At 34.5% G+C, this 23,590-nt stretch overlaps 1 protein-coding gene and 1 pseudogene across 1 annotated transcript; one reads left to right on the forward strand and one right to left on the reverse strand.

Annotated features, from left to right (window-relative positions):
* Nucleotides 1-1,086: 1,086 nt before the first annotated feature.
* Nucleotides 1,087-11,772, forward strand: LOC132062101 (receptor-like protein EIX2). The gene is made up of 4 exons (XM_059454744.1): nucleotides 1,087-1,467; nucleotides 1,943-2,159; nucleotides 8,856-11,510; nucleotides 11,633-11,772. The coding sequence occupies exons 1-4, from the start codon at nucleotides 1,087-1,089 to the stop codon at nucleotides 11,770-11,772; spliced, it is 3,393 nt and encodes a 1,130-aa protein (XP_059310727.1).
* A 423-nt stretch (nucleotides 11,773-12,195) lies between these two features.
* Nucleotides 12,196-20,077, reverse strand: LOC132064234 (acetylajmalan esterase-like; annotated as a pseudogene).
* Between the last annotated feature and the right edge of the window lie 3,513 nt (nucleotides 20,078-23,590).

Here is a 23,590-nt window from a genome sequence, read left to right on the forward strand (position 1 = left end):
ACTGGGGCGGTCTTTGTTTTGGCGTACCTCTACCGATACCTATGTTGAGCGTCTATTGGCCATATCAGCGATGTGTGTGGATTTTTTTCTCTTCCCTAGGTAATATTTTAAGTGTGTGTTCCTTTAATGTAAACAAACATCTTGAAACGACGACTAAAAAATCGCATTTTCTAATATCGCTTTCAGTTATGGGCATGAGAGAGAATGCTGCCTTTTCAGCCCGTACCTAGGCATCACCTCGGTAATGTCATGCCCTATGCGAGGAGGTGGACGGCAGGGTTTGACCAGGATGTAGATATGCACCACAGTATTCATCCATTCCTGGACCAGCTTGACTAGATGACGGACGATGTGGTAAAACTATTTAACTTTACACTATTAATTTAATTAAACGACTTTTCTACTTGGTGATCACTAATTTGTATCTATATTTTATGCAGCTATTTATATGGACGTCATGCGCTACTATTTTGGATGTGTTGCCAGTCTTTTGCAGGGCTGGTCAGGTCGTGTAGAGGTCGCGGTGTCCATTGATACACCTAGACATCATTGAGGACCACATGCCCGAGCGCATCTTACGACAGTTTGAGCATACACATAATATAACCCCCGACGTTCGTTAGGAGCTCCAACACTACTAGCGAGACAATCGAGCAGCCATCGATGATGCATTTCTGACTTTCATCGATGTCCAGCTCCAGCATTGGCAGGACAGGTTGGAGACTTCAACAGAGGTCGGTCATGCGACTCCCATCATGAATTACCTACACTAGTATCATGGGATCACAAGCCGATTGATTGGCAACCCAACTTTATGTCCCGTAAGGGATGTAGGATACGCAACACTCGCGGGGCAGTACAAGGTGTTGGTAAATTTATCACATTTAGATTTATTTAATTGTATTAATTATTACATTTTAAAAATAACTATTTTTTACTGTTGAACACAAATGCAGCTGGTGACCGTAGAACGAGTGCGGGTATTGAGGTTAGAGCATATGTCTAACCCCGAAGTTGCGGGGCTTCTTTGCGAAGATAGTACGGATATTAGAAGACGGTATCCGGCAGGCAGGAGAGATTTGACACATGGATGATCCAGTTCCAAAGAGTGAGTATCAGGCGGCGCGAGGAAGAGGACGTGGTGCTACTAGAAGACGCGGTGATAGTAGAGGAGGCGGTGCTGGTAAAAGACGTGGTGCTACTAGAGGACGTGGTGGTAGAGGACACCATCTGGTAGATGAGCTAGTTGAGGTCGCTCCCATTCCAACTGGACCGTCACCTAAGTTTATGCCGGTGCGCCTATTTGCGGAGATACCTGAGTCTTCATCTCAGCCGAACCAGAATACGTACATCGAGGAACGTGATGACTTCGATTGGGCAGCTCTTCGCGCATCATTAGAAGATGAGCAGCCAGTGAGAAATTTAGACGGACTCAAAATTCTTGAGTTCGATGACTTTTTAATCCCGGTTAGTATTTAAAATACTTATTTAACACATTAAAATATTTATTTCAAATATATATATGTTACTTATTGTTTTGTAATTTTTCATATTTTAGGATTTGGCGCTAGTGGGTCCACCAGAGCGACCCACTCAGGCGTTTTCTCATGGGCTTGCCGAGCCATAGGTATCTTCTCATGAGACTGTCGAGCCATAGGAGTCTTCTCATGAGACTATCGAGCCACAAGTAAGATTTTTAGTAAACCTTACTTTTATTCAATATAAGATGAATATTACTTTAATTTTTTTTTTTACCTTTATTTAGATCTCAGACAGCACACCGCTCTAGCTTCAGCCTCCAAGCATCTCATTCATAAGATTACTTAAAACCTATCTCGTGAGCCCATTTAACACCGCCGAGGCACCCGTATTTGATTATTTAACAAACGTTAATGTATTCAATATAAATAAGTATTGGTACTAATTTTTATATATTTTTCAGGCTCATCCTTCGGCGCCTGCGGTGGCATCTCTCGACAAGGATAAGGTCTCGTCTTCAGAACCAGATCAGCCTGAGATTTTGAGCATAACAGCGGGATTAGATCTCAAGAAGAAGTACATTATGCAGAAGGGCTACGTTATGCAGAAGGGCACAAGGGCGAGGGATGATCATGGCTTAGAGCATCCTCTTATTAAGAGAAAAAAGGGGGATGGAGACTGTCACGCCCCGAACCATGGCCTGGGCGTAACACGGCACTCGGGCCTTGCTTGCATGTGTTCGAGCGAACCTCATGGCTTGCTTGTCAACATGGGCATCAAACAATATAATCTATATGATGCAATTTAAATAAATCATGGAAATAAAATTTGCGGAATAAAATCTTGGACCATCTCATAGCATGAAATATTGTGAAAACATAATAGTCGTAATCATGAATTGAAACTAACATCCGTCTATGAAACCTCTAAAACATGTCGAGTACTAACTACCGGGACATGGCCCCGGACTACCATAAACCGCATACTAATATGAAGACTCCATCGAACCCCGAGAGGAGTGGGGCTCACCAATTTTTAGGTGGTTCGTATGCTCACGAAAATCGGTATCTCGCACCGTGAAGTGCGAGCCCGGCAAAAGGGACGTTAGTACATGATGAATAGTACTAGTATGTTTTTTTTGAAATGAAGAACATGGCATACATAGGTATAGAACATGAACCGAAACTGAATGTGACTTGAACATGAGCATGAAACGTGAGTAAAGTCTGAAAAACAGTAATTCAATGAAAATACATGAATATAAAACTTCTTGTAACGTGGGGAATGCTATAGTGTAACCGACAACATGATCTGGTACTTGCGCCCTCCGGAGAACACTCACACCTTGCCGGGGATATGAGATTTAAGTAATAATAGCATGTTTCGCATAATGAAGGTGTTTTTACTTGCCGACAACCCTTATCCTACGGTGGCAACGTAGAGCTATCCGAGCCTTCTCGGTTAACTAAGCAATCCCAAAAACATGAACATGATATAGTTGGCTAAGAAGCCCATGAATTTCGTGAAATAACTTGTAAATAACTTGTAATCATGATTTCACGAAATAACTTGTAACATGGTTTCATGAACTAACTTGTCGTAGTCTTGCAAACATGTTCTTGATTCATGAGTAGTAATAATAGTTCATAATTATATAAATAATTGACTTGAAAGCATGCATGTGACTTGTTACATAAAATCATAAAATGCCATATAAACATAATGAGAATGCATGAGGAAGAATTCATGATTCGTGGATTAAGCTAGGGTTCCTAATAACCATAATGGAAGATTAGGAATACAATGACGAATATAGATACAAAATCCATATACATAAATACATAATTACGGGCTACCAATATATTGGGTTTAATGCCCTAGGGTTTGAATTTCATGAATATCGAAACGAAGCATGGGGAAGAACGTAGAGATTCCTCGTACGTGGATGGAAGTTCTACATACCTTAATTGCTTCAACACTTGAATTAGAGACCCGAGTTTCGAAGTATTCCCCCAATTCTTGATTCTTGAATCTTGAACGAGTTTAGTTAGGGTTTACCAAAAATGTTCTGGAGGAGATACCAAAAGTAAGAAATCCAGGAGATGTTTAATCAACACTTGCATGTGCTCCACAAGAAATACCAATGATTTAAGCGCCGAATCATGAGTTTGAGACCCTAGAAAACCTATTTATAGGGTGTCCAAAAACGAGAAAACTTTTGACACAAATACCCGCGCACCATGTGCGATTCGCACATGGTGTCGCATGTGCAACATGCGAGTCGCATGTTGCACTGCACAACCGTCTGCGTATACCTTCACGTCATTCTTTGGTACCTCTCTGTCACCGGATGCGATGACATATGCGACTCGCATGTGTAACATGCGAATCGCACAACTACATCTTCCTTAGCAGGCGGATGCGACACCACCGCGACTCGCATGTAGCACGTGCGATTCGGGCGGTGATGCCTTAGTCTAGGCTCATTTCTTTTGGTTTCTTTTGGTCTAGGATCATGCTCAAGGTCCGAGTTAATGGTACGGGGTGTTACGGAGACGATGGCGAGGACAGTGGGGATGGTATGAGCCTTAGGCCTAAGGATAGTCTCAGGCATACCACATGTGGGACGCACCCACGATAGCGTATATATAATGTTTATACAACTAAGTTATACAGTTTAAGTAAATATTATATAGTTTTTGCATATCTATTTATATTTATAAATATTATCTTAGTCTTTATTATCATTTATAGTGTGACATCCTAAATTGATAATAAAAAAAATCGTGACATATTCGAAATAAAGTTACGCATTAATTTAAAAATAACACGAAACCCTAAAACATAAATACCTTAAAGCTAATGAGAACAAGTCTTCAAACAAAAACTTTGTCTTCAAACAAAAACTTACTTCGAGCACTTTTCAACTACTAATACGACAATCCAAAGTTTTGCGTATTCTTGATATATTGAACCTACCTTATTAATAGCACAAAAATAAGTAGGGTTCTATATAAAATATTGAAGTTCCGGAGGCTCGAAGCATGATTAATCTATGGCTAAAGTACGTTAAAAAAGTGTGAAAATGTAAAAGAAAGAGAGTTTAAAAAAAAAAAAAAAAAAAAAAGGAGGTTCTTTAACGCCATATTTTATTGCGCTAAAGGACGTAACCGTGCTGTTACGGTTAAGTCCTTTTACGCAGAATCTTTGCGTTAAAGGTATTTTTGCATCACTTTTTTTCCTGGGGTATTTTGATTCACTTCCTCTTTAGTGGGTTATTTTGGTTCCGGACTATCTTATAAATAATCTATTAGATTTCCTAGTGTTATAAGTTGTATTATAAATCATTAAAAATTATAATATTGTCCGATGGCTTGCACAACAATATTAGCGCATTATCGGAACCCAGCCATAACGACACAATTTTCATGTATATTTTCGGGCTATTTACTGAAGTGGATCAAGAACTTTATATGGCCCTTTTAAATTATTATTGTTAATGACTTACTGTTGCTTTTGAAACAAAAAATAATGTTGTTTTTGGTTATGTAGAATTCACATAGCACATGACACAGCGTTATAGGCCTACCATGTGGAGAATGAACAGTCCAATCACACGTAATCTTTTCTAAACGTGTTAAATAAATTAATTGAAACCTTAATTTCCATGTGATCGAAAAAAACTAATAAAGAAACAAAGGCTTCGTAAGGAGCAGTACCATTATAGAGGAGTAATTGAAACAAAAATCAAAAAGCGCGCAAAAAGGTTTTTCATTTCTTTCCTGGCCGCAAAAATATTTTTAAATAAAAAGGGCAAAGGTACAAATATACCCCTCAACTTTACGATTTAAAGCAGATATACTTTTCGTTACAAAAGTAGTGTATATATACTCCTGTCGTTACGAAATGGTGCAAATATAACTCTGCCGTTACAAAATAGTGCAAATATACCCTTTTTGCTAACAAGGTTTTTTTTAAAAATCATTTTGGTTATTTTTTAATTAAAAATATGTCACGTGACTTTTAAAAAAAGTCTACCTATTTTTTAGTAGACATATTTTTCTAAAGCCACATGGTAATTTTTTTTTCTTAGGGTAGGTCGGGTCTGGTTGGTTTAAAAAAATGAGTAGACTTTATTTTTGAAGTCACCGAGACATTTTTTTAAACAAACCAAACCAGGCACACCAGAAAAACAATTATCATGTGGCTTTAGAAAAATATGTCTACTAAAAAAAAATAGGTAGCCTTTTTTTTTAAAGTCATGTGGCATATTTTTAATTAAAAAATAACCAAAATGATTTTAAAAAAAAATCATGTTAGCAAAAAAAGGTATATTTGCACCATTTTATAAAGATAGGGGTATATTTGCACCATTTTGTAACGACAAGAGTATATATACATTATTTTATAACGAGAGGTATACCTGCTCTAAATTATAAAGTTGAGGGGTATATTTGCACCTTTGCCCTCAAAGAGAAAAGGTGAAAATGTAACTTGTTTGAGGTTTTCAAAGTTCACATTTTAAACCACTAAATTTGAAGCGAAAAGATTAAAAAAAGAAGCTTTAGTTGAAGCATTTGGGCCAATTTACCTTTGGAAAAAAAAAGAAGAGAAAATGACATAGAATACCTACTTAAGACTCTTTATTACAAAATATATAGATAGTTTTTCTTATTTACAAAACATGATGGATTTTCATATTTTTTTGTGTTTTTATTTTTTTTGGAAAATAATTTTTTTAATTTTTTTTAAAATTAAATTATTTTAAAAAAATATTTTAAACTTTCTTTTAAAAAAATAATTTTTAATTTTTATTTTTTAAAAATATTATTTTTTCTTGCTCAAAGGCTTAAAAAATTATCAAATTTTTGTGTATGAAAGCCGTATGAAAAATGTATGAAATGTATAGTGTGAGCGAAAACTTTAATCCTTGAATATTGTGAAAGTTGTTACAATGTTGTTGTAGTTGTATTAATTTTTCAGAAACCTAATATGAACTTTATATACGAAAAATGTAAATGAAATTCTAAGTCTTGAGCGAGGTATATACATTTCATATCATTCTCATACATAAAATTTTGAGCGTAATGTTTAAGCCTTGATCGAGATATACACATTTTATACGTTTTTCATACACAAAATTTGAGCGAACTTTTTAATCCTTGAGCAAGATATACACATTTCATACAAAAAAATTTGAACGATTATTTTAAGTTTTGAATGTTCTATTAAAGTTGTATTTAATGTTATTGTAGTTGTATTAATTTTAGAGAAATCTAATATGAACTTTATACATGAAAATGTGAGCGAAATTCTAAGCGTTGAGCGAAATACAAATTTCATACCGTTTCATATACACAATTTTGAGCGGATTTTTTAAGCCTTGAACGAGATATACACATTTAATACAATTTCATACCGTTTTCATACACTAAATTTTGAGCGAACTTTTTAAGCCTTGAGCGAGATATACACATTTCATACAACTTTTGTACATAAATTTTTGAGCGAAAAAAATAATTTAAAAAAATAAAATAAAAAGTATAATTTTTTAATAAAAATAATTTTTTTGTAAAGTATGTTTTGTATAGGATTTGTAATATTATGTTTTGTAAATAGAAAATTATCGTCACGTTTCATAAATATTTTTTCTTAATATGTATATATCTGTACTTTACCCAAATTAAAATGGAATTTGAACTAGGCTATGATGCTCTCATGAATCATTTGTAGGGATGGCAGTGGAGCCGTGTAGCATTTTTTTAATTCTTATTAATTTAAGGTCGTTTTTGATATTTTCAAAATAAATGCAATAATCCAACTCATTTCTAGCCATGATTTAAGATCAAAGTGGGTTTATTGTCTCATTCAAAATGTTAAGTGGGTAAGGTGGATTTACTCAATTGAATTGTAAAGTTTATCAACAGAAAAAGATCACTACGACTACCGTTTCACTTGAGAGGCATAAATAAATTTCAAGATTCAAACTTAAATTTATAAACTGTTAGTTTAAATTGTTAAGTTCTGCATTCGCTGAGACTCAAGAGAGATAGAAATGAGAAACTAAAGTAATGAACAAAGCGGGATTCTTTCAACCCGCACCTGCTTCCAGTTTTAAGAAGAAAAAAAAAGTTTTAAACCGCTCCACCCTGCCCCAACTCCACGCAATTGCCCATCCCTATCAATAAGTCGAGTTGATTCTTGAAGTGTTTTTATTATCAAGTAATAAAATGTGAGCTTGTGTAAATTTGTGCGTGGTTAGAATTCAAATGTAATTAATGCTTACGTATAATTAGGGCTTATTTGTATGAATGAAAAGTAAGAAAGTCCTTTACTTGACTTTGACTTAGCCAGCCCGTTGTTGGGTTTGAATATGAGAAGAACCAGGTATTGTGTACCTGTCCAAGTAGGGAAAAAATCAATTTCCGAAATATACCTTATAATCATTCATACAATCTTACAAGCTGCTTAGTCCATAAACGTGCTTGACTTCAGAAAAAGCACTCTTGTATCCTCCTGAAAAGAATCTTCTTGCTTGGAACCAAAGAGAGATCTTGTCTTCATTTGTGATTAAAAAGCTATTCTGTTTTTCCGAAAGAAATTGACATTGAGATGTACTACTTTACACATTCTGCTTTGGACCAAGCTTGCACGGTTTTCCCAAAAGACCCAACATTTATTATAGCAATTAAGTACTAACTGTTGTAACCTTGCCTGAAAGAGTTTATATATTAATTAAACCTTCTAAAATACCAAGTTAAGTCATAGTGCTTTTGGGTTAGTTTAGGAATACAGTACAAATTTTGTTGCTGAAAAAAATCAAATAATTCATTGTTGAACATCAAGTTGAAAACCGTAAAAGTGCACTGATCTCATTCATTGTGGTTACTGGACATCACTTATACTAGTAAAACTTTTAGTGTCCCGCGTTATGGATGCAGACAAATATACAAGACCTGAATCTACTTCTAGCTAGCTAGTTGAATCCAGCAACTTGTACTGTCAATATCCTGTTTTGGTCTCATGTGAAAAGACCACGACTTTAACGAGTGTCACTACATTATGATTATGAATGTCAAGATTAGCCTGTTTTCATGCGTGAATGGCTGTGTAGTATTCAAAATAGCCTAGTGCCTTCTCAAATAGGCAATGAATTATCCTGTAGGCCTTGCACATCTGAAATTTAGCGTCACTGCTTTGCAATTATTAATCCTCTGTTATGGGTTCTATATAAAACTGGCCATAAAAAACTAAAAGTAATATACTTTAAACTTACCATCTCTATTACTTAAAAGATTATCTCAAAATGGCATGTTGGAAAATTATAGTTACCGTACTTGTTTTCTATCTTCAATCCCTTCTTCTACTTGTTCCAGTCGAAGCCATAAAAACTGCATCTTTTCCTCTCACAAACACTACTGAATTCAAAGTGAGATGTGTTGAGAGTGAGAGAAAAGCCCTTTTAAGCTTCAAGCGAAGTCTCACAGATCCCTCCGACCGACTGGCTTCTTGGGTAGGCAAAGAATGCTGCATTTGGAAAGCCGTTTATTGCGACATCCAAACTGGTTATGTCATCGGCCTTGATCTCAATGATAGATCAAACAATTGCTATTGGAAGAAATTGGGACATTTGATTCCAGGCAATTCAACATGCTTCGGTGGCAAGATAAGTCCTGCTTTACTCGAATTGCGATACTTGAAGCATTTAGACCTTGGTGGTAACGACTTCCAAGGACTTGCCACTCCCAATTTCTTGGGTTCTCTTGAAAATTTGCAATACCTTAATCTCAGTCTTTCATCTCTTGTTGGTATTCCTCCTTCATTTGGAAACCTATCAAATTTACGTTATTTAAACCTGTGGGCATATTCCTATCCTATCGATACTGTTGAAAGAAGTTGGGTCAAAGATTTGAATTGGGTTTCCGGTCTGTCTTCTTTGAAGTACATTGATCTTTCTTATGTGAACCTTTCTTTGGTGAAACATTGGCTTGAAGCTTTTAATAAGCTGCCATCTTTAGTGACTCTGCGTCTGCAAAGTTGCAGTCTTCACTATCACCCTTACTCCTTCCCCAACTGGAATATGACTTCCCTTTCTTATCTCTCCCTTTCACAGAATAACTTTGTTAATTTTGTGTTGCCAAAATGGTTGTCGAATGCCACCACTGTCGAGGTACTTTATATAACATTCAGCAACATCCAAGGCCCAATATCCAATGTCGAGTGGGGTAAACTCTGTAATTTGCGGCAGTTGTCTCTAACACAGAATAAAATTAATGGAGACATAAGCCGAATAGTGGAAGGATTGTCCAGCTGCAGCAACAAGACGATAGAGGTATTATATCTTGGCCAAAATGCATTGACAGGGCAATTGCCAAATTCATTAGGACATCTGAAGAACATAAGGATTCTTGTTATTTCTTTTAACCTGATATCAGGGGCCGTTCCAGCATCTATTGAACAGCTTACACGGTTGGAAAAGTTGGACATGGGAGAGAATCAACTGTCGGGACCCTTACCTGAGAGTATATTTAATTTTTCTGAATTAACTTTCTTGGGGCTGACAACAAATTATGCTTTGGAAGGCAACCTTGGCCAAAATCACTTTGCAAGATTCCATGGACTGACAGTTCTATCCCTATCTTGTGGAAGAAGTTTTTCGGTCAACTTGACCAATGAATGGGTTCCTCCATTCAGCCTCACATATATCGAGCTTAGAAGTTGCAGTTTGGGTCCCAAGTTCCCGACATGGCTGGAAACTCAAAAGCAACTTCAGTTTGTCATTCTCACCAATGGCTCCATTTCAGATCCTATACCTCCTTGGCTTTGGACACTGTGCTCACAATTGCAATGGCTCGATCTATCAGATAATCAGATTGGTGGAAGTCTTCCGAGGTTAGTAAATTTTCCATCAACATCCCAAAACTGGACAGTGGGTTTCTATTTTAGTTACTATTATGGTGTCGTGGTGGACTTGAGTTCCAATCGCTTCCATGGTTTGTTACCTCTTTGGCCAAATGTGACACATTTGAGTCTAGCAAAGAACTTGTTTTCAGGATCTATACCCTTAAACATCGGTCATGTGATGACAAAACTTCAAGTGTTAGATCTTTCTAGAAATGCTTTTATAGGATCTATACCTTATTCAATAACAAGAGTGAACAAGCTATTGAGATTGGACCTTTCAGACAATCATTTGTCTGGAAAGATTCCTGATTGGTGGTATGAATCGCAACAACTTCAGGTCATAGATTTGTCAGGGAATAATTTTACAGGTGGTATTCCTCCTACAATATGTTCACCACCTTCACTTTTTTGGTTGAGATTGAGTCGCAATAACCTTTTTGGAGAACTTCCAAAATCATTAAGCAATTGCAAAAGCTTGCTTGCACTTGATATTGGAGAGAACAAAATCAGTGGCACCATACCTGAGTGGTTCGGAGAAAGTCTCTTATCTCTGCAAATACTTAGAATGACGCATAACATGATTGATGGATGCATTCCACCACAACTATGCCAACTTTCTAGCCTCCAAATTCTTGATCTTTCACATAACCATTTGACGGGTTTTATTCCTTCCTGCCTGGGAAGTTTGAGAGGTCTTAAGTCCACGAAATTTTACAAGTGGTTTCCCAACTACTTCTATTTCAGCTATGTTTTTACGCCCAATATGGAGTTGGTTGAGAAAGGAACAAAGAGGACTTACACCGTTAACTTAGACCAAGTGAATCTTATTGATCTTTCCTGCAACAATCTTCACGGTGAAATCCCGAATGAGATTACTGGTCTCTCAGACTTGGGGAATCTAAATTTATCGGGGAACCAATTATCAGGAAAAATTCCGAAGGACATAGGGAGCATGCAGCTATTGGAGACACTAGACCTTTCCTCTAACCATCTCTCAGGTTCTATACCATTGAGCATGACTTCCATCACCTCATTGAGCCATCTTAACTTGTCATATAACAACCTTGGTGGCCCTATCCCATCAACAAACCAATTTGGAACCTTTACTGATCCTTCATGTTTTGAAGGTAATCCAGAACTTTGTGGGAAACCATTGATTACGGATTGCTCTCTACCCAGGAAAAGGAAATGGAAACGAAAATTGAAGATGATGAGCATGAAATAAGGCTATGTTTTTTCGTGGGTGCAGGAGTGGGATTTGTTGTCATGTTTTTGGCGACATTTAGTAGCTTGATGATAAAAAGTCGTGGGCATATTGCTGCTTCCATTTCATGGAGGAAGTTGGAGAAAGAATTATCAGGTGTTGTTTGGGTTTCATGGCTTGCTTGAATAGGATTTTTAGCGTCAAAAGGAATTAGTTTCTTAAGTACTATCAAAACTAGGAACTATCTCCTATTTAATTTTATTTTCTCGTCTTTCTGTTTGGTGTTTGTAGCTACTGTTTTAGTTTTGTTGCCGTGTAGATATGGCAATCGCTATATATGAATGAAAGGAAGAGCTTTGTTATTTTGTTCATTCCTTGGAGTTCCTCTGTGTTTTTTACTCTTAAAAACTCTAGATTATACTTCACCTAAATAATCGAAGGGTAAATTACTTTAGAAAGATCCCTCTAGGTTGAACACTCACAGATATGGTGCTCTTGTCAGGTAGAGTTCATAACAAATGTGAGCTATGTATCTATAAGTAAATCAAGCCTTTAAAGAAAGATTTGTTGGCCTATCCCAATTGAAGGCGCTATTTGAATTGCTCAAATTGAGAGAATAGCATTCAAGAGAGTAACATTGATGCACTTTCCCAATAATGACGAATCACTTGATATTTCAGTTTATCTTGTCATCAATCAGACAATGGCTTACCTTAAACCCGCACTACTCTCGAGAAGGAGTACTCATTTGAATGTCCGTTCTGATTCATGCAGTTTGCCAAGAAGTTAAACATGGCAGTCCAACTGGAGTAACATGTCATCAATTAGCCATCTTGCTAACCAACTGTATGCTGCTTGTGTCAAATGAACTCCATCCCAACTGATGTGAGTACTAGGGTCAACACATACTGGGACTCCTGGAGCACTACATTTCTTACTTATGTTATAATTATAGTCACCTCCTATTCCACAACATACTTTCTGTAGAGAGTTTTTGTCGAATCCTGAAAATGTTGAAGAAAGTTCGTAAATGTATCTGGCTTTCTTCACTTTTCCATGTAAATGTATCTTTTTAAAGAATACATATATGTAGTAATTTGACCTCAAAAATAGGAAAAAGAAATGATGTTTTTGAGCACTTACCAAGAGTGACAGCATTTTGCAGAAGCCACATAAAGGCGTTGTAGTAGTCACCATAAATGAGCGTAATGTTTGGATACTCTTTCTTCAACTCATCAATGGCTTGTTGCAAATGATGATTGTAGAAGATTGCCGAATTATTTAATCTATCAAGCAATGGTACTCATCGTAGGCAGTTGATTTGTTGGTCATGAATAGTGTTAGGAAAGCTGGACCACAACCTTTTGGGAAATTGCCTGGAACTACAATTCGAGTAGCCCCAAAACCTATCACTCTCTGAAAAGTGGTAATGATCATTAGGTAACAAATTTCAGCCAAATGAAAGTAATAAATAATAATCATGAAAGAGAAGAGATAACAGCAAATTAAACTCACTTTAACACCAAGAATGATGGTCTGAACAACATCTGGCACCATGCTTCGCAACTCGTCCATGGTTTTACCTTGCGATAAGCCGTAATTCAATTCGTTTCCTCCAATTTCTCCAACTAGGAAAAGCGACTTCTTCAATTTTGTTGGGCAATCTAGCAAGTAAGAACTAGAAATCGATTCAACTCGCCGTTAATTAGAGACTAAACCACACCATTTCCATAATTGGAAGTACGTCGCAAATTAGTTAATTACCAGTGGAACATGTAGTTTCCAAGTGAGAAGACATCCAATCAAGTTGCACACGTAACGAACTATTTGTGATGGACATAGCAATCTTCTTCTCTGCCATGACTTGGGCTGATAAAGCAGTAGCCCCTGCTACTGCAAAGTTTGCACCATGTCTAAAATTTACATGTTGATCCTTGTATGGATTTAGGAGAGACAGACCAGATTCCAGCGCTGTATGGAAAACCCAAAATCAAACATATATCTACTATCCCGGGAAACATATATTAGGGGTCGTTTGGTTGGAAACAAGTTATCCCAGAATAACTTATCCTGGGATTAGTTATCCCGAGATTAGTTATTCCACTATCCCAAAGAGATAAAATAACATTATAATCCCGGAATAACTAATCCTAAGATTAGTTATACCACCATTTTATTCCAATCAAATGTGAAATAAATTCATCTCAAATATAATCCCGGGATTATTTATCTTTATCCCTTGTACCAAACGAGCAAGGGTTTTAGTAATTGGGGATCAACTTCAACAACAACAACAACAACCACCTAGTGTAATCTCACATGTGGGGTCCGTGGAGAATAAAGCGTATTCAAAGGTTGTTTCTGAAGGACCCTCGGCTCAGTGCAGCAAATCAAAATAGTTATCGAACAGGAATTATGACAGTGAAGAAAACATGTCAACTAGTAATAAGGAAAGCAATACAGAGCATTCAGAAAAAGGAGCAGTAACTGTAGGAAATAAACCAAGAGTGGGAAACCTAAGTTGTTTAGGATTTAGTTTATTTAATTCATGTCTAATTAGGATTTATTTATCAAATCCATATTGGAATGGGTTTTCTAGTCCTAGTCTATTTTGGTTTCTAGTATTATAAATAGGGATGCTATGTCACATATTTTCATTGTAGTGAGATTAGAGGCTTTGAGTTATTAAGTAAAGTCTCCTACCTTCTCTCTCTAGTTTGATAAATTTCTTCTATATAGCCATTGTTGAGTTTTTCGCTTGTGCTTATATTTTTCCTTTGCGTATTTTTATTTCCTTCAAATTGGTATCAGAGCCTGTGTGAGATCCGACCAAAACCTCGTGTGAGATCCGACACATATAAAAGAATATGGATATTCCCTATTTACCAAATTGTCCCGTTTTTGTGTTTGATGGCAAAAATAATTTTGAGAGTTGGTATCAACAGATGAAGAACTTTTTCAATGTTGTTGGACTATGGTCCATTATTGATACAGGGTTTGTGGAAACCCCAGAAGGCACAACATTGACGTGGAAACGGCTAAAGAGTTGGAGAAAAATAGACAATTGGATTATAAGGCACGTTTCTACCTTGATAAAGAGTTGGAGTACAATAAAACAGCAATTGGATTATAAGGTGAATTCACGTTTCTACCTTGATAGCAGAAGGTCGAGTTGGCCCAAATGAAATGTGTACAATAAATTTTTACAAGAGTTATTACTATTGTCGACGATATGACGACTAATGGAGAAGCATTGGAAAATTTTGAAAAATTCACGGTCGAGGTATAAAATTTCACACTAAGAAGAGGTTCTTGAGGTAAGAAAAGTCAAATTGACGATTTAGAAGGAGCTTGAACATATGAGATGTTGGCCAATAAACAAATGAAACCTATGAGGCATTGCAAGCAAAAAGAATTCTTTAAAAGAAGAAACATTATTAATATTGTCAACAAATATGACGATTTCTAATGGAGAAGGTGATTAGACCAAGTTAAATTTTTCCTATCAACAAAGAAAAAATATTGGGAACAACGGAGTATAAAATTTCACACTGATAAAGAATGTTCGGTGTTATAACCAAAGACATATCAACGTGATTTTGACACTTCGACGAAAATAGGGAAGAACATGCAAAGATGGCTGAAAATTACATAAACAAGAGATGTCCCCGAATCAATAAACAATGAATGGTTTATTGATTGGTTGTAGAGGGGTGTTCATGGCGGTTTGGGTCGGTTAAGCAAAAAGGTCGATTTTTAAATCAACCTAAAGAAAAAGAAGAAACATCATTGTCGGTTTGGTTCGGTTTGGATTATGACTAAACAAATCTACGAGGTCACAATTTCTTATGGCTCTTTAGGTGAGGGCGAGGTGGTAGAGGTATTATGTAAAATGAAAAGAGATAGTAGGTAATTTTTCCTATCAACAAAGAAATGATAATAATTTCATGGGAACAATAAGTAATCAAAATTTTAAAGAGGTGATAATATCGTGATTGTTTATAAAATAATATTATACATATAAATAATTATAAATTTTATGTATATAATTATCGGTTTTGGTTCGGTTAAAATTACTGGAGATAAACAAGAGACATTATTGTTTTCAAATTTAAAACCAAAACCAAACCAGAAAATAAATGTCGGAATGAATGGTTTATTGGTTTTTGACCTAGTTGTAGCAATCATATGTCCGAAATAAGGAATTATTTTTGTTAATGGATGAATCATTTAAAGCTACGGTAAGACTTGGCAATAATGCAAAGGTGCATCTTTGTTGGAAGGGGAAAATTCCAATTACTTCGAAAAATGGATCTTCTGTTTTATATACGAGGTATATTATGTTCGAGCCTTCATCACAATTTATTGAGTTTGGGGCAACTAACGAGAAAAAGGTTATGATTTACGTTTTAAGTACGGAATGGGAACTATCGTTGATGATAAAATAGGACTAATTGCAAGAATAAAGATGAATAATAGTCGTTTATGGCCTCTTTATCTCAATCGTGGTAATTTACCTTGCTTTAGTTAACGTGGAATTGTGATGATACTTGGTTTGTGGCATCTACGCTTTGGGCATCTAAATTTTGGGAGTTTGAATTTTCTTGCAAGAAAGAAGAATTTGGTTGATGGTTTGCCTTCCATTGATTTTTCTGACAGGAAAGGTGTGAGTCTTGTATTTTGGGAGAGAAGTACGAGAGAACCTTTTCAAAAAAGGCAAAACTTGGAGAGCGAATGCACCATTGGAGTTAATCCACTCGGACTTGTGCTCGGTTGAAGTTCCTTCTAATGGAGGTAGTAAGTATTTTATTACTTTCATCGATGATTTTAGCCAAAAGACTTGGGTATATTTTCAAAAAATAAATCGATGCATGTGAAGTTTTTAAGAGCAAGGCTTGTAGAGAAACAAAGTGGATATTTTATTAAGACATTGAGAAGTGATAGAGGCCAGAATTTCTTGTGTGTGATAATTATTTGAAGAAGTATGGTATTAAGCATCGATTGGCGGCTAGATATACTCCTCAACAAAATGGTGTGGGCGAAAGGAAAAATAGAGCAGGTGATGGATATGGTGAGATCTATGATGCATTCCAAAAATATTCCTAAAGATTTTGGGCAGAGTTGAGATTGTGTTCTGTGCAATTTATGTTCTAAATAGGTGTCCTACTCGATCTAATTTTGGAAAAACTCACAAGAAGTTTGAAGTCGTAGTTAAAAGATTTTTTTTTTTCGAAACCTAATACAACAAAGTATTTCTCATCTAAAAGTATTTGGTTGTCTTGCTTATGCTCGTGTTCACGATGTTTTGAGTAAAAGAAATTGGATGATAAAAAATGAGAAAAGTGTATAGCTTTTCATTATTTACATGGTCATGAGACAAAGGGTTACAAATTATTATAATGCCCCGAGATACTGAGAAAAATAATTATTATCATGAGAGATGTTACCTTTGATGAGCAAATTGCTTGGGATTGGTCAAAGAAAGATCCTAAACCTTCCACGTCTCATATATATATATACAATAATTCCGGCTATCATTGAGGAAGGAAGTTCTAGAACGGACATCAAGAGAGAACAACTAGCGCCTTTGCTCAAGCAGAGACATCCTTGAATCACTTCTTCTCATAAGACATTAGCACCATTTACCATTGTAAAACTTGGTTTTTTGAAGAAAAATGTGGAAAACCCGTTTGAAGACTATGTTGTGGGTAATGATAATGATTTATCGGAAATAAGCCTAATGGAAGATATTGTGAATTTTTACTTCATTCATGAGGGTTTTGATCCGATTACTTTTGAGGAAGTTCAAGCGAAAAGATGATTGTTGGATACATCAACGATCTAAGAATGAAGAAATTCATGCTATTGAGAAAAATAATACATGGGAATTGACCTACTTTACCGCCTTCGAAAAGTTCAATTGGTGTGATCGTTGGGTACAATAATTCAAGACCAAATGCAAATCAAGCTTTCAGAAGTTGATCGACTCCAACTCAAATCATCCAATACCTTCATTTTCATCACATAAACCAGCTAAGATTAGTTGTTAAAGGATACAAGCGAGAATATTCGGTATTGATTATTTTGAGATATTTGCAAATTACCAAAACAAAATCAATTGTTTGCAAGACTTGATACAATTAGTATGATTATTCTCTTAACACACACACACTGCCTCAATCACACACAATAATTGTTGGAAAATTTATCAAATGGATGTGAAATCAACTTCTTCACTTGAATGGTGTTCTTGAGGAAAAGTGTATGTTGAAAGCGCCAACCTGGCCGAAGTCCCCCTTCTCTTTTTTTTTTGTTCTTTGCTCTCTCTTGTCAAAAAAGGGTAACCACACACACATATATATATAAGAAAATAAAGTTTACAAGTTGAAGAAAGCGTTATATGGGTTGAAACAAGCTCAGAGCTTGGTATACTCATTTCTTATTGATTCTTATTTCATTGGACATGGTTTTAATAGATGTCCCGTATGAACATACACTATACATCAAATTCAATTCGATGGAGACATTCTAATCCGTGTGTTTATACGTGGATGACTTAATATTTCTTAAAGGCAATAATTCCAAACTAATTTGAGGAAGGAAGTTTAAAAGCTAGGCAGCTTTGCTGATTAGTTTGCAAGACTTTGAGATGATTGATTTGGGACTAATGTCTTATTTCCTCGGCATTGAAGTTTCTCAATTGGAAAGGTGGAATTTTTATCTCTTAGAAAAAATAATGCTGGTGATATTTTGAAAAGATTTAATATGGCCAAATCAAGCCAAGTTGTTAAAGGATACCCGAGAGAAAATGTTGAAGAAAAATTGAAGTTGACTAAAAATGGAAATTATTTTGATTTTTTTGATGCTACATATTTTAGAAAATTAGTTGGGAGTCGAAAATAAAGGTACTTGACTTCTACAAGATTGACATTACTTATGGATGTTGGATTAATTCAAGATGGAGACATTCTCGTCGTGTGTTTATGGAGTCACCTAAATCAATTCCAAACACTTGCAAGCGAAGCTCAAGAGAATTTTGAGATATATTCAAGGCACGCATTGAAGTTTCTCGATGGCATATTTTATTCAAAGACTAATGATAGTAGTCTTGTTGGATTCTAAAAATGGAGGTGATTTTGTTGATTAGAAAATTTTGGTCTGATATGATACAAGAAGAAAAAATTCTTGGATATGCATTTTTTATATATGGCGTACGATGGCATATTTTTATTCAAAGACTATGATTTTCTTGGTCTTCAAAAAGCAACAAGTTGTTGCTTTGTCTGTATTTTCTTGGTCTTGAAAAGTACATGTTGCTTTGTCATGACTGCAACAAGTAGTGCTACACAAGCATTATGGTTGAGAATGATGCTTGGATTTCTTCAACACAAGCAAGATAGTCCTACAAAAATATTTTGTGATAGCAAATCTGCGATTGAGTTAACAAAGAATCCAGTTTTCATGGTATGCAAACACATTGACATTAAATATCACTTCATTCGTGATTTGGTTCAAGATAAGGAGATAGTTGTTGATTATTGCAAGGATCGAAGAACAAGTTTCTTGATATTTTCACAAAGCCACTAAAATTGGAGTTGTTCATAAAGTTGAAGATGATGCTAGGCATGGTCAAGTTTGAAGATCTTGGTTTAAGAGAGGCTATGTAGGAAATAAACCAAGAGTGGGAAACCTAAGTTGTTTAGGATTTAATTTATTTAATTCATGTCTAATTAGGATTTATTTATCAAATCCATATTGGAATGAGTTTTCTAGTCTAGTCTATTTTGGTTTCTAGTATTATAAATAGGGATCTTGCTATGTCACATATTTTCATTGTAGTGAGATTCAAGAGTTTTGAGTTATTAAGTAAAGTCTCCTACCTTCTCTCTCTAGTTTGATAAATTTCTTCTATATAGCCATTGTTGAGTTTTCCGCTTGTGCTTATATTTTTCCTTTGCGTATTTTTATTTCCTTCAGTAACAGCAGTGAAATAGTGCGGAAATGGGCATTCAACTTGGTATATACCTATGAAATCAATGATGAGCATGCCATTAGAACAACGGCAGTTGCTTCTTTATGGAAAAAGTTCATTCCATAAGGAGTTCTTTTACAGGATGAATGAGCTCCACAAAGGCTCTCTCTGATGCAATTGCCTGTATCAGAAATTGAGTCACCAAACTGATATATTCTATCAAATTTGCAATTCATCAATCCTGGTTTTTGAAGCTTTTGTACTTCTAGAGCATCGCCAGTTTTCACCATCAAAATGACCAAAGAAATAAGTAGGCCATCAACCAATCTTATTGTCGCTGCCATTCCCCAATTTTAATTTGCAAAACAAAACTACTTCAGCGTTATAATGCTCTTTCCAATGAGATGATTACTCTAGTCACAAAAAAAAAATTATGATTATACTAATAAAAATCTATTAAATATCCCGTCAAATACCATCACATTAATTGAAATAATTGGAGTCTAGCTTTCCTGCAAAAAGTCTGATGAACATATGATTATACTAATAAAAATAATAATGATAATTTTGTGTATCTAAATGCCAGCTTTCAAGATTTCTTGTATTACCAGTTACCACAAACATTTTTAAGCACATGTTTGGAAAGTCTCTGTGTAATTGTATTTGGGTGTTATTGAGTGTAATTATGTAATTTTAGCACGTTTATCTTACCAAGTAATTATTTGATTAGCATTTAATTGGGTGTAATTGATGGGAAGTACTTATACCCTTCAACGTTCGGGAGAGGTGAAAATTTGTGGTAATTATATGGCGTAATTACGTGATTATTTTTTAATCTTTTTTTTTCTTTTCAATTTTATTTTTTTCTATTCTTTTCTTTTTACTTTTTAAATTGGTTTTATGTTTTAAATATATTTTTCTCTTACATTATTTATCTCATTTCCAACCGTTACTTTTTGCGGTTCCTGTAATTGCTTTTATTTTTTATTTCTTATTCTTTTTCTTCATTTATTCTAGTTTTTGAAACACCCATCTTAGTATTAGAAAGAATGGGTAAGTAAACTTGACATGTAATGAGTTATATCATTAAAGATAGATTTCATTGTTGAATGAGGTTATGAAGTGATGTTTTTCTTTTCTTTTGAATTATATTTACTTAAGTTATGTTGGAACTTATTTTATGCTATGTTGGAATTTAACATAACAGTATTATGTTAATTTTTTTTTATAATTATGTTATATTTTCGGTTCCAGTTTATTTGCTTTACTAGTTTTCGACACGTGCAACGTTAGAGCAAGTTTGAAAAGACATCCTTGTAATTGAAATTGGATGCAATTAAGTATAATTACACAGTTTGACGTGTTTGTCCGGCTAAGTAATTACCTGGTCAGCATGTAATTAGGTGGTGTATTTTGATGGTAATTACAGGGTTACTTTTTATTTTTCATTTATTTTTTATTTCTACCCTCTTAATTTTTTATTTTTTTTTACTTTTCAAATGTTTTTTAATTTTATAATATATTTTTCCTTTTGCATTGTTTATCTTACATTTCTGTTGTTCTCATTTCCCAACTTTTGCTTCTTGTGGTTTCCCATAATTTTTTTTTTTTGTTTCTTATTTATTTACTCTTTACTTTGTTCATTTAGCGTAACTGCGTTATTATTCTAGTTTTTAAAACTACACCTCCTACTATTATAAATAATGAGTTACTAACAGTTTATAAAGGAACATCCGGAACTAAAATGACCCAATAAAAAAAGACTTGAACCAAAATACCCAAAAAAAGAAGTGGTACAAAAGTACCTTAAACGTAGTAAAATTTACTGCGTTAAAGGACTTAACCGTAACATTACTACTTTAAAGGTACTTTTGTACTAACTTTTTTTTTGGGTATTTTGGTTCAAGTGTTTTTTCATTGGGTCATTTTGGTTCCGGACTCCATAGTTGTCAACATATTAAATTTAATTTTTTAATTAACTTTTGTTTTTAAATTTAATATATGTGTGTAGTTATACTTGTTCAATCAAACAATATATGTGTAATTATACTGTGATTACGTTATGACAAACAAATATATGGTAATTACTAAACTATGTGATTACTAGGCTGTGTAATTATATAGTAATTCCACCATGTAGCTGTCCAAATAGATCCGAAAACTAAAAGTATTGCATGAGACACGTATGAAAAGTCAACTCTTCTGTTTATTTTCCGTTTGTCTTTAAATAATGGAGTAATTTATGAGATCTCCCAGTGTTGTAATTTGTACTATAATCATTGAAAAACTAAAATATCTTCGGATGACTTGCACGACAACCATGTAATCTACTTAAATAATGATAATGAATTAAAAATATTCCACGAGAGAGACAAGAAAGCAGAAGGTTGTGCAGTAGCTAATAAAAAATGAAAGCAAATATTTCTGGAATTGACTGCAGAAACCGCCAGTAAGTGCTGTGTAGGATTATAAAATGAAGCCAAGACCCACTGATCTTTGTACTAGCATCAGATAAGAGTTACCAATTTCACGTCATGCAAATCAAAGCCATATGGTTAGCAAATTTATCATGGAAATCATATTTTGCGGCAGGAGTGCAAGGTTGTGTTTGGAAATAAAAGAAACTTCGTTCTGTCCTTTGATTGAAAATTACTTCATATCTTACGTCACTTGAAAATACACACCAGATAACCTTTTATCTGATGAGCCAATTATTACATTTTCACACACAAAAAAACAAAGAATTGGAATTATTGTAGACACTTTTCTACTATCTATTATACTTACTCGAAGATTAACCTAATTTTTGATGGATAACTCGAGAACTAATGGGTCATTTGGTAGCTGGTTAGAATTATGCAGGTATTAATAGCGCAGGTATTAGTAATGTAGATATTATTAGTAATGCAGGTATTAGTAATGCCAGGGTTTAGTTTATGCATAAATTATTTCTTTGGATGTAGGTTTGTTATATTAAAAATTAATAAATATTATATACTTCTTAAAGTTAATTTGTTTACAATTAAATTAAAATATTATATTAAAAATTATATAAAAATATGGTTTAGAAAAAGAAAGTATTTAAGTGGGGAATGATAAGGGTAATATTGTCATTTCAACTTTTTATTCATGTATTAGTTGTTTCATCTTCTACCCCGCATAAAATAATACAATGATTTCCTCATAACTTATACATGTATTAGTTATGCGGGTTTCTAAATTGCAAACCAAACGTCGTACTAATTTTATACATGAATAACTTATTCCTAACTAGCTACCAAACACAGTATAAGTATGCAAAAATTAATCTTTTCCATGAATAAGACGTAGCTTTAATTTACTAGCTACCAAATATGATATAAGTTAACGTAGAAATTAATAGAAATTAATACATGAATAACTTGTTTCTTGTCCGGCTACCAAACGACCCCTAGCCGTTTTAAGTTCCATCAGAATACTCTTGAATGTGCCGCTACACCTTTCGCCTATATATGTACAAAACACTGACAATTCTTCGCCTATGTACATGATTGTGTTTGGAAATACATTGTAATTAATTAGATTGTGTAATTACTAGATCAAAAAAAAACAAAAAACAAAAGTTTGATTTCTAGTCACGTCTGAACTTTGGACATGGACCCCTTGAACTTTGGACATGGACCCCTTCATTCTCTATTCTTCTTTTTTTTTTTCTTTTTTTTTTCTATTGTATTACAATTTCTCTTAATTTTTTTTTAACCATTGTCTTGAAATTTCACTATGTACAAAAAAAGTTTAGAATTAGCTATGAATTTCATCATTAATCTTTCGCTAAACTTATCATCAATCCATTACAATAGGATTAGCGATGAATTTGTTCATGAAGAAGCCATCTTAAAGTTTTCAGTAGTATATATACATAATTACATATGTATATATTAAATATCTTCCTTTTTTCGATTATTATTGTATATTAATTTGAGTTATTTTAATCCATAAGTTTGAATCCCGAATCCGCCTCTCGCATTGTGAAGGTGTAAACGTAGAACTTA

The sequence above is a fragment of the Lycium ferocissimum genome, chromosome 7 (assembly GCF_029784015.1).
Source record: "Lycium ferocissimum isolate CSIRO_LF1 chromosome 7, AGI_CSIRO_Lferr_CH_V1, whole genome shotgun sequence".
Classification (NCBI taxonomy): domain Eukaryota; kingdom Viridiplantae; phylum Streptophyta; class Magnoliopsida; order Solanales; family Solanaceae; genus Lycium; species Lycium ferocissimum.

Bases quoted from the DNA above. Each gene is read 5' to 3' on its own strand.
- LOC132062101 (XM_059454744.1), top strand. From the start codon at position 1,087: ATGGATGATCCAGTTCCAAAGAGTGAGTATCAGGCGGCGCGAGGAAGA. The intron at 1,468-1,942 runs GTTAGTATTTAA...TATATTTTTCAG, and splicing joins TCGATGACTTTTTAATCCCG to GCTCATCCTTCGGCGCCTGC. The intron at 11,511-11,632 runs GTAATCCAGAAC...TCGTGGGTGCAG, and splicing joins TGATCCTTCATGTTTTGAAG to GAGTGGGATTTGTTGTCATG.